Genomic DNA, 12,078 nt, shown 5'->3' on the forward strand with positions numbered 1-12,078 from the left:
CATGTTGATTAAGAACACAATACCGGTCGGTTTAGTTCACTACATTCATGTTGATAAAGAACACAATACCGGTCGGTTTGGTTCACCACGAGATGTTCAAAACATTCATGTTGATAAAGAACACAATACCGGTCGGTTTAGTTCACCACGAGATGTTCAAAACATTCATGTTGATAAAGAACACAATACCGGTCGGTTTGGTTCACCACGAGATGTTCAAAACATTCATGTTGATGAAGAACACAATACCGGTCGGTTTAGTTCACTGCATTCATGTTGATAAAGAACACAATACCGGTCAGTTTAGTTCACTACATTCATGTTGATAAAGAACACAATACCGGTCAGTTTAGTTCACTACATTCATGTTGATAAAGAACACAATACCGGTCGGTTTAGTTCACTACATTCATGTTGATGAAGAACACAATACCGGTCGGTTTAGTTCACTACATTCATGTTGATAAAGAACACAATACCGGTCGGTTTAGTTCACTACATTCATATTGATAAAGAACACAATACCGGTCGGATTAGTTCACTACATTCATGTTGATGAAGAACACAATACCGGTCGGATTAGTTCACTACATTCATGTTGATTAAGAACACAATACCGGTCGGTTTAGTTCACTACATTCATGTTGATAAAGAACACAATACCGGTCGGTTTAGTTCACTACATTCATGTTGATGAAGAACACAATACCGGTCGGTTTAGTTCACTACATTCATGTTGATAAAGAACACAATACCGGTCGGTTTAGTTCAAAACATTCATGTTGATAAGGAACACAATACCGGTCGGTTTAGTACACTACATTCATGTTGATAAAGAACACAATACCGGTCGGTTTAGTTCACTACGAGATGTTCACTACATTCATGTTGATAAAGAACACACTACCGGTCGGTTTAGTTCACTACATTCCTGTTGATGAAGAACACAATACCGGTCGGTTTAGTTCACTACATTCATGTTGATGAAGAACACAATACCGGTCGGTTTAGTTCACTACATTCATGTTGATGAAGAACACAATACCGGTCGGTTTAGTTCACTACATTCATGTTGATAAAGAACACAATACCGGTCGGTTTAGTTCACTACATTCATGTTGATAAAGAACACAATACCGGTCGGTTTAGTACACTACATTCATGTTGATTAAGAACACAATACCGGTCGGTTTAGTTCACTACATTCATGTTGATGAAGAAGACAATACCGGTCGGATTAGTTCACTACATTCATGTTGATGAAGAACACAATACCGGTCGGTTTAGTTCACTACATTCATGTTGATAAAGAACACAATACCGGTCGGTTTAGTTCACCAAGAGATGTTCAAACCATTCATGTTGATAAAGAACACAATACCGGTCGGTTTAGTTCACTACATTCATGTTGATGAAGAACACAATACCGGTCGGTTTAGTTCACTACATTCATGTTGATAAAGAACACAATACCGGTCGGTTTAGTTCAAAACATTCATGTTGATAAGGAACACAATACCGTTCGGTTTAGTACACTACATTCATGTTGATAAAGAACACAATACCGGTCGGTTTAGTTCACTACGAGATGTTCACTACATTCATGTTGATAAAGAACACACTACCGGTCGGTTTAGTTCACTACATTCCTGTTGATGAAGAACACAATACCGGTCGGTTTAGTTCACTACATTCCTGTTGATGAAGAACACAATACCGGTCGGTTTAGTTCACTACATTCATGTTGATAAAGAACACACTACCGGTCGGTTTAGTTCACTACATTCATGTTGATAAAGAACACAATACCGGTCGGTTTGGTTCACCACGAGATGTTCACTACATTCATGTTGATAAAGAACACACTACCGGTCGGTTTAGTTCACTAGATTCATGTTGATGAAGAACACAATACCAGTCGGTTTAGTTCACTACATTCATGTTGATAAAGAACACAATACCGGTCGGTTTAGTTCACTACATTCATGTTGATAAAGAACACAATACCGGTCGGTTTAGTTCACTACATTCATGTTGATAAGGAACACAATACCGGTCGGTTTAGTTCACTACATTCATGTTGATGAAGAACACAATACCGGTCGGTTTAGTTCACTACGAGATGTTCAAAACATTCATGTTAATAAAGAACACAATACCGGTCGGTTTAGTTCACTACATTCATGTTGATAAAGAACACAATACCGGTCGGTTTAGTTCACTACATTCATGTTGATAAAGAACACAATACCGGTCGGTTTAGTTCACTACATTCATGTTGATAAAGAACACAATACCGGTCGGTTTAGTTCACTACATTCATGTTGATAAAGAACACAATACCGGTCGGTTTAGTTCACCACAAGATGTTCATACCGGTCGGTTTAGTTCACCACGAGATGTTCAAAACATGTTTATTTATTTATTTTCATTTTATTATTCCAAAAACCCAAAGTATAAAAGTTTTCCCTCAAAGGTCTGTATCTGTGTAGAAAACAGAGAGCAGTCTGGGATGAATCCATAAAGTATCACCTCATTCATAATTAAAGGAATATAGATCGTCAATGTGCTTTTACATTGGTACTGTATGAAACCACAACCGTATCAGTAACAAAAAGGCTTCAACTTCAAAATATCCCCCCTATTCCCTTCATAGGGCAGACCCCTACTATCCCCTTAGTGCACTACATAGAGAATAGGGCTTCAGATTTGACCCCTACTATCCCCTTAGTGCACTACATAGAGAATAGGGCTTCAGATTTGACCCCTACTATCCCCTTAGTGCACTACATAGAGAATAGGGCTTCAGATTTGACCCCTCCATATATCAGGAACGAAAACATTCCACAGTCAGTTTGTGGATCTCCAATGGCATCAACAGTCTTCAGAGCAGTGTATAAAACTATCCTATCAGAGCAGTGTATAAAACTACCCTATCGGAGCAGTGTATTTAAACTACCCTATCAGAGCAGTGTATTAAACTATCCTATCAGACTATCCTATCAGAGCAGTGTATTAAACTAACCTATCAGACTATCCTATCAGAGCAGTGTATTAAACTAACCTATCAGACTATCCTATCAGAGCAGTGTATTAAACTATCCTATCAGAGCAAGTGAAAGTTAAAATCAGTTCATCTTGTAAGTTACGAGTAAAACCTTTACAGCATTTAAAAAGCTTTTGTCTTGGAGTGTACCAGTCCGTCTCTGAATATTCATGAGGTAGTCATTCATGAGGCAGTCATTCCGGCTCTACTACAGGAAGTGAATTTACACTTTGAAATTGGAGTCATTTAGCAGACGCTCTTATCCAGAGCAACTTACAGAAGCCAGTGTGGTTAGGTGCCTTGCTCAAGGGCACATTGGCAGATTTTCACTTGTCGGCTGGGGGATTTGAACCAGCGACCTTTCCTGTGTGTGTGTGTTATTTAACAGTGGGGGGCAGGTAGTAGGGTTGGAAAAGTCTCTCGTGTGAACAGCTGCTGAGCGCGGTGTGTGTGTGTAGCAGTAACCGCGGGAACCGGGAGGTGAAGTAACTAACGAAGCCTTCAGGCACCTCCCCTAACGTCTCCTGGACCTCCGCTGGCAACTCGTGGTAGTGGTGCTTCTACAGACACAGACAGAGAGACAGAGAGACAGAGAGAGAGAGAGACAGAGAGAGAGAGAGACAGAGAGAGAGACAGACAGAGACAGAGACAGAGACAGAGAGAGAGAGAGAGAGAGAGAGAGAGAGAGAGAGAGAGAGAGAGAGAGAGAGAGAGAGAGAGAGAGAGAGAGAATATATAACAGTATATAGGTTTTGTATACTCAGTGTATACTATACTATATATAACAGTATATATGTTTTGTATACTCAGTGTATACTATATATAACAGTATATATGTTTTGTATACTCAGTGTATACTATATATAACAGTATATATGTTTTGTATACTCAGTGTATACTATATATAACAGTATATATGTTTTGTATACTCAGTGTATACTATATATAACAGTATATATATTTTTATACTCAGTGTATACTATACTATACTATATATAACACTATATCTTATACCTTATTTCTCATGTCTCGGAGCATATATATATATATATATATATATAACAGATATACCTTATTTCTCATGGCTCGGAGCAGGTCTCTGACTGAGTTCCCTTTATACGTCCTGAACTTCCTCAGGTCTGGAGAGAAAACACAGAGAGATGAGTGTTACCTGTCTGGTGTGTTACCTGTCTGGTGTGTTACCTGTCAGGTGTGTTACCTGTCAGGTGTGTTACCTGTCTGGTGTGTTACCTGTCTGGTCTGTCTTGTGTTACCTGTCTGGTGTGTTACCTGTCTGGTCTGTCTGGTGTGTTACCTGTCTGGTGTGTTACCTGTCAGGTGTGTTACCTGTCTGGTCTGTCTGGTGTGTTACCTGTCTGGTGTGTTACCTGTCTGGTCTGTCTGGTGTGTTACCTGTCTGGTGTGTTACCTGTCAGGTGTGTTACCTGTCTGGTGTGTTACCTGTCTGGTGTGTTACCTGTCTGGTGTGTTACCTGTCTGGTGTGTTACCTGTCAGGTGTGTTACCTGTCTGGTGTGTTACCTGTCTGGTGTGTTACCTGTCTGGTCTGTCTGGTGTGTTATCTGTCTGGTGTGTTACCTGTCTGGTGTGTTACCTGTCTGGTGTGTTACCTGTCTGGTGTGTTACCTGTCAGGTGTATTACCTGTCTGGTCTGTCTTGTGTTACCTGTCTGGTGTGTTACCTGTCTGGTCTGTCTGGTGTGTTACCTGTCTGGTGTGTTACCTGTCCGGTGTGTTACCTGTCTGGTCTGTCTGGTGTGTTACCTATCAGGTGTGTTACCTGTCTGGTGTGTTACCTGTCTGGTCTGTCTGGTGTGTTACCTGTCTGGTGTGTTACCTGTCTGGTGTGGTACCTGTCTGGTGTGTTACCTGTCTGGTGTGTTACCTGTCTGGTGTGTTACCTGTCTGGTGTGTTACCTGTCCGGTGTGTCACCTGTCTGGTCTGTCTGGTGTGTTACCTGTCTGGTGTGTTACCTGTCTGGTCTGTCTGGTGTGTTACCTGTCTGGTGTGTTACCTGTCTGGTGTGGTACCTGTCTGGTGTGTTACCTGTCTGGTGTGTTACCTGTCTGGTATGTGTTACCTGTCTGGTGTGTTCCCTGTCTGGTGTGTTTTACCTGTCTGGTGTGTGTTACCTGTCTGGTGTGTGTTACCTGTCTGGTGTGTGTTACCTGTCTGGTGTGTTACCTGTCTGGTCTGTCTGGTGTGTTAACTGTCTGGTGTGTTACCTGTCTGGTGTGTTCCCTGTCTGGTGTGTTACCTGTCTGGTGTGTTACCTGTCTGGTGTGTTACCTGTCTGGTGTGTTACCTGTCTGGTCTGTCTGGTGTGTTACCTGTCTGGTGTGTTCCCTGTCTGGTGTTACCTGTCTGGTGTGTTACCTGTCTGGTGTGTTACCTGTCTGGTGTGTTATCTGTCTGTTGTGTTACCTGTCTGGTGTGTTACCTGTCTGGTATGTCTGGTGTGTTACCTGTCTGGTGTGTTACCTGTCTGGTCTGTCTGGTGTGTTACCTGTCTGGTGTGTTACCTGTCTGGTGTTACCTGTCTGGTGTGTTACCTGTCTGGTGTGTTACCTGTCTGCAGAGGAACAGAGATGTGCATTCTCCAGTTGGTTCGTACTACAGCTCTGCCAGCCGTCTCCAGCCTCACCACCATGGTGCTGTCTGTAGGTTCCTTCTCTATACGGTCACTCACATCCTAAAAAATCACATTTCAAATCAAATGTATTTCGTACATCAGCTGAAATCTCAAAGTGCTGTACAGAAACCCAGCCTAAAACCCCAAACAATGCAGGTGTAGAAGCACAGTGGCTAGGAAAAACTACTAACTAAACCTACAGTCAAATATCAACATACTAGACTGATCTATAATGAGGAGTCATCTCATCTGTTTTACCTACTACTAACTAAACCTACAGTCATATCAACATACTAGGCTGATCTATAATGAGGAGTCATCTCATCTGTTTTACCTACTACTAACTAAACCTACAGTCATATCAACATACTAGGCTGATCTATAATGAGGAGTCATCTCATCTGTTTTACCTTCTACTAACTAAAACTATAGTCAAATATCAACATACTAGGCTGATCTATAATGAGGAGTCATCTCATCTGTTTTACCTACTACTAACTAAAACTATAGTCAAATATCAACATACTAGGCTGATCTATAATGAGGAGTCATCTCATCTGTTTTACCTTCTACTAACTAAAACTATAGTCAAATATCAACATACTAGGCTGATCTATAATGAGGAGTCATCTCATCTGTTTTACCTACTACTAACTAAAACTATAGTCAAATATCAACATACTAGGCTGATCTATAATGAGGAGTCATCTCATCTGTTTTACCTACTACTAACTAAAACTATAGTCAAATATCAACATACTAGGCTGATCTATAATGAGGAGTCATCTCATCTGTTTTACCTACTACTAACTAAACCTACAGTCAAATATCAACATACTAGGCTGATCTATAATGAGGAGTCATCTCATCTGTTTTACCTACTACTAACTAAACCTACAGTCATATCAACATACTAGGCTGATCTATAATGAGGAGTCATCTCATGCTCAATCACACTTTTGTCCCTCCAACAGTTAGTTTTAGGAGAGCCCTATTGTGATTATCAGCTGTCGTCAAACAGACAAGGACATGAAGAGAAGACCCTCTAAGATCCTCTATTCTCTATCTAGATTCTCAACTGTTAGTTCTAGAAGACTCTCTAAGATCCTCTATTCTCTATCTAGATTCTCAACGGTTAGTTCTAGAAGACTCTCTAAGATTCTCTATTCTCTATCTAGATTCTCAACGGTTAGTTCGAGAAGACTCTCTAAGATTCTATATTCTCTATCTAGATTCTCAACGGTTAGTTCTAGAAGACTCTCTAATATTCTCTATCTAGATTCTCAACGGTTATTTCTAGAAGATTCTCTATTCTCTATCTAGATTCTCAACGGCTAGTTCTAGAAGACTATCTAGATTCTCAACGGTTAGTTCGAGAAGACTCTCTAAGATTCTATATTCTCTATCTAGATTCTCAACGGTTAGTTCGAGAAGACTCTCTAAGATTCTATATTCTCTATCTAGATTCTCAACGGTTAGTTCTAGAAGACTCTCTAAGATTCTCTATCTAGATTCTCAACGGTTAGTTCTAGAAGACTCTCTAAGATTCTCTATTCTCTATCTAGATTCTCAACGGTTAGTTCTAGAAGACTCTCTAAGATTCTCTATCTAGATTCTCAACAGTTAGTTCTAGAAGACTCTCTAAGATTCTCTATCTAGATTCTCAACGGTTAGTTCTAGAAGACTCTCTAATATTCTCTATCTAGATTCTCAACGGTTATTTCTAGATGATTCTCTATTCTCTATCTAGATTCTCAACGGTTAGTTCTAGAAGACTCTCTAAGATTCTCTATTCTCTATCTAGATTCTCAACGGTTAGTTCGAGAAGACTCTCTAAGATTCTATATTCTCTATCTAGATTCTCAACGGTTAGTTCTAGAAGACTCTCTAATATTCTCTATCTAGATTCTCAACGGTTATTTCTAGAAGATTCTCTATTCTCTATCTAGATTCTCAACGGCTAGTTCTAGAAGACTATCTAGATTCTCAACGGTTAGTTCGAGAAGACTCTCTAAGATTCTATATTCTCTATCTAGATTCTCAACGGTTAGTTCGAGAAGACTCTCTAAGATTCTATATTCTCTATCTAGATTCTCAACGGTTAGTTCTAGAAGACTCTCTAAGATTCTCTATCTAGATTCTCAACGGTTAGTTCTAGAAGACTCTCTAAGATTCTCTATTCTCTATCTAGATTCTCAACGGTTAGTTCTAGAAGACTCTCTAAGATTCTCTATCTAGATTCTCAACGGTTAGTTCTAGAAGACTCTCTAAGATTCTCTATCTAGATTCTCAACGGTTAGTTCTAGAAGACTCTCTAATATTCTCTATCTAGATTCTCAACGGTTATTTCTAGAAGATTCTCTATTCTCTATCTAGATTCTCAACGGCTAGTTCTAGAAGACTATCTAGATTCTCAACGGTTAGTTCGAGAAGACTCTCTAAGATTCTCTATCTAGATTCTCAGCGGTTAGTTCTAGAAGACTTTCTTCCTCTATTGTGTGTAGCAGATTCTACGAGATGAAAAGTTGAAAATACTTTGGTAGAGGGGTAGAGAGGTAGAGGGGTAGGGAGGTAGAGGGGTAGAGGTGTAGGGAGGTAGAGGGGTAGGGAGGTAGAGGGGTAGAGGGGTAGGGAGGCAGGGGGGTAGGGAGGCAGAGGGGTAGAGAGGCAGAGGGGTAGAGAGGTAGGGAGGTAGAGGGGTAGGGGGGTAGGGAGGTAGAGGGGAGGGAGGTAGGGGGGTAGAGGGGTAGGGAGGCAGAGAGGTAGGGAGGTAGAGGGGTAGCGGGGTAGGGAGGTAGGGGGGTAGGGGGGTAGAGGTAGCGGGGTAGAGGTAGAGGGGTAGATGGGTAGAGGGGTACCTGGAAGAACTGAAGTTGCTTATCAGGGCTCCAGAAGAACGGGTGTTTAAGAATAGAGGAAGTGGAGGGGCGGGACTCTGGATCGCTGTTGATCATTCGCTCAATCAGGTCCCGCGCTATGACGTCATCTGACGGACACACAACACAGCCAATTAGAGCACAGCTCTCAATCAGAATCACATAATCTCAAGAGTCTCTAAACGACAGACGACACACACACCCACCATGCACGTCTTCCAGGAAGTGTGTGAGGAAGTACTCCCCGGTCAGGATGTTAGCTTGGCGTCGTAGCGTCTCACCAAACGGGTGCTGCCCCCTACTGACCACGTAGTAGAACACACAGCCTGCCGAGAACACATCCACCGCCTGGTCACAACGGGTCTAGAGAGAGAGACAACATTATTATAGTTAGAACACTGTAGAACACAGGAAGTAGTATTATAGTAGTAGTAGAACACACTAGAGAGAGGAGTAGTATTATAGTAGTAGTAGAACACACTAGAGAGGAGTAGTATTATAGTAGTAGTAGAACACACTAGAGAGAGAGGAGTAGTATTATAGTAGTAGTAGAACACCCTAGAGAGGAGTAGTATTATAGTAGTAGTAGAACACACTAGAGAGAGGAGTAGTATTATAGTAGTAGTAGAACACACTAGAGAGGAGTGGTATTATAGTAGTAGTAGAACACACTAGAGAGAGGAGTAGTATTATAGTAGTAGTAGAACACACTAGAGAGGAGTAGTATTATAGTAGTAGTAGAACACACTAGAGAGGAGTAGTATTATAGTAGTAGTAGAACACACTAGAGAGGAGTAGTATTATAGTAGTAGTAGAACACACTAGAGAGGAGTAGTATTATAGTAGTAGTAGAACACACTAGAGAGGAGTAGTATTATAGTAGTAGTAGAACACACTAGAGAGGAGTAGTATTATAGTAGTAGTAGAACACACTAGAGAGAGGAGTAGTATTATAGTAGTAGTAGAACACACTAGAGAGGAGTAGTATTATAGTAGTAGTAGAACACACTAGAGAGGAGTAGTATTATAGTAGTAGTAGAACACACTAGAGAGAGGAGTAGTATTATAGTAGTAGTAGAACACACTAGAGAGGAGTAGTATTATAGTAGTAGTAGAACACACTAGAGAGAGGAGTAGTATTATAGTAGTAGTAGAACACACTAGAGCGGAGTAGTATTATAGTAGTAGTAGAACACACTAGAGAGGAGTAGTATTATAGTAGTAGTAGAACACACTAGAGAGAGGAGTAGTATTATAGTAGTAGTAGAATACACTAGAGAGAGGAGTAGTATTATAGTAGTAGTAGAACACACTAGAGAGGAGTAGTATTATAGTAGTAGTAGAACACACTAGAGAGGAGTAGTATTATAGTAGTAGTAGAACACACTGGAGAGGAGTAGTATTATAGTAGTAGTAGAACACACTAGAGAGGAGTAGTATTATAGTAGTAGTAGAACACACTAGAGAGGAGTAGTATTATAGTAGTAGTAGAACACACTAGAGAGGAGTAGTATTATAGTAGTAGTAGAACACACTAGAGAGAGGAGTAGTATTATAGTAGTAGTAGAACACACTAGAGAGGAGTAGTATTATAGTAGTAGTAGAACACACTAGAGAGGAGTAGTATTATAGTAGTAGTAGAACACACTAGAGAGGAGTAGTATTATAGTAGTAGTAGAACACACTAGAGAGGAGTAGTATTATAGTAGTAGTAGAACACACTAGAGAGAGGAGTAGTATTATAGTAGTAGTAGAACACACTAGAGAGGAGTAGTATTATAGTAGTAGTAGAACACACTAGAGAGGAGTAGTATTATAGTAGTAGTAGAACACACTAGAGAGGAGTAGTATTATAGTAGTAGTAGAACACACTAGAGAGGAGTAGTATTATAGTAGTAGTAGAACACACTAGAGAGAGGAGTAGTATTATAGTAGTAGTAGAACACACTAGAGAGGAGTAGTATTATAGTAGTAGTAGAACACACTAGAGAGAGGAGTAGTATTATAGTAGTAGTAGAACACACTAGAGAGAGGAGTAGTATTATAGTAGTAGTAGAACACACTAGAGAGAGGAGTAGTATTATAGTAGTAGTAGAACACACTAGAGAGAGGAGTAGTATTATAGTAGTAGTAGAACACACTAGAGAGGAGTAGTATTATAGTAGTAGTAGAACACACTAGAGAGGAGTAGTATTATAGTAGTAGTAGAACACACTAGAGAGGAGTAGTATTATAGTAGTAGTAGTAGAACACCCTAGAGAGGAGTAGTATTATAGTAGTAGTAGAACACACTAGAGAGGAGTAGTATTATAGTAGTAGTAGAACACACTAGAGAGGAGTAGTATTATAGTAGTAGTAGAACACACTAGAGAGGAGTAGTATTATAGTAGTAGTAGAACACACTAGAGAGGAGTAGTATTATAGTAGTAGTAGAACACACTAGAGAGGAGTAGTATTATAGTAGTAGTAGAACACACTAGAGAGGAGTAGTATTATAGTAGTAGTAGAACACACTAGAGAGGAGTAGTATTATAGTAGTAGTAGAACACACTAGAGAGAGGAGTAGTATTATAGTAGTAGTAGAACACACTAGAGAGGAGTAGTATTATAGTAGTAGTAGAACACACTAGAGAGAGGAGTAGTATTATAGTAGTAGTAGAACACACTAGAGAGAGGAGTAGTATTATAGTAGTAGTAGAACACACTAGAGAGAGGAGTAGTATTATAGTAGTAGTAGAACACACTAGAGAGAGGAGTAGTATTATAGTAGTAGTAGAACACACTAGAGAGGAGTAGTATTATAGTAGTAGTAGAACACACTAGAGAGGAGTAGTATTATAGTAGTAGTAGAACACACTAGAGAGGAGTAGTATTATAGTAGTAGTAGTAGAACACCCTAGAGAGGAGTAGTATTATAGTAGTAGTAGAACACACTAGAGAGGAGTAGTATTATAGTAGTAGTAGAACACACTAGAGAGGAGTAGTATTATAGTAGTAGTAGAACACACTAGAGAGAGGGAGGAGTAGTATTATAGTAGTAGTAGAACACACTAGAGAGAGGAGTAGTATTATAGTAGTAGTAGAACACACTAGAGAGAGGAGTAGTATTATAGTAGTAGTAGAACACACTAGAGAGGAGTAGTATTATAGTAGTAGTAGAACACACTAGAGAGGAGTAGTATTATAGTAGTAGTAGAACACACTAGAGAGGAGTAGTATTATAGTAGTAGTAGAACACACTAGAGAGGAGTAGTATTATAGTAGTAGTAGAACACACTAGAGAGGAGTAGTATTATAGTAGTAGTAGAACACACTAGAGAGAGGAGTAGTATTATAGTAGTAGTAGAACACACTAGAGAGGAGTAGTATTATAGTAGTAGTAGAACACACTAGAGAGGAGTAGTATTATAGTAGTAGTAGAACACACTAGAGAGGAGTAGTATTATAGTAGTAGTAGAACACACTAGAGAGAGGAGTAGTATTATAGTAGTAGTAGAACACACT

General features: G+C 39.8%; 1 protein-coding gene across 3 annotated transcripts in view; it reads right to left on the reverse strand.

The window, feature by feature from the left end:
- Positions 1–2,383: 2,383 nt before the first annotated feature.
- ern2 (endoplasmic reticulum to nucleus signaling 2) overlaps positions 2,384–12,078 on the reverse strand; it is a 59,484-nt gene continuing 49,789 nt past the window's right edge. For all 3 annotated transcript variants that reach the window (XM_090194387.1, XM_090194385.1, XM_090194386.1), the window contains 5 exons: positions 8,781–8,937; positions 8,557–8,684; positions 5,635–5,758; positions 4,118–4,185; positions 2,384–3,606 (listed from right to left, as the gene is read on the reverse strand). In XM_090194387.1, the coding sequence (XP_090050513.1) occupies positions 3,424–3,606; positions 4,118–4,185; positions 5,635–5,758; positions 8,557–8,684; positions 8,781–8,937 (660 nt within the window). In that variant the 3' untranslated portion in view covers positions 2,384–3,423. The remainder of the gene's footprint in view (positions 3,607–4,117; positions 4,186–5,634; positions 5,759–8,556; positions 8,685–8,780; positions 8,938–12,078) is intronic.

The sequence above is a fragment of the Oncorhynchus mykiss genome, chromosome 13 (genome assembly GCF_057628025.1).
Source record: "Oncorhynchus mykiss isolate SJ-2025 chromosome 13, ASM5762802v1, whole genome shotgun sequence".
Taxonomy (NCBI): Eukaryota; Metazoa; Chordata; class Actinopteri; order Salmoniformes; family Salmonidae; genus Oncorhynchus; species Oncorhynchus mykiss.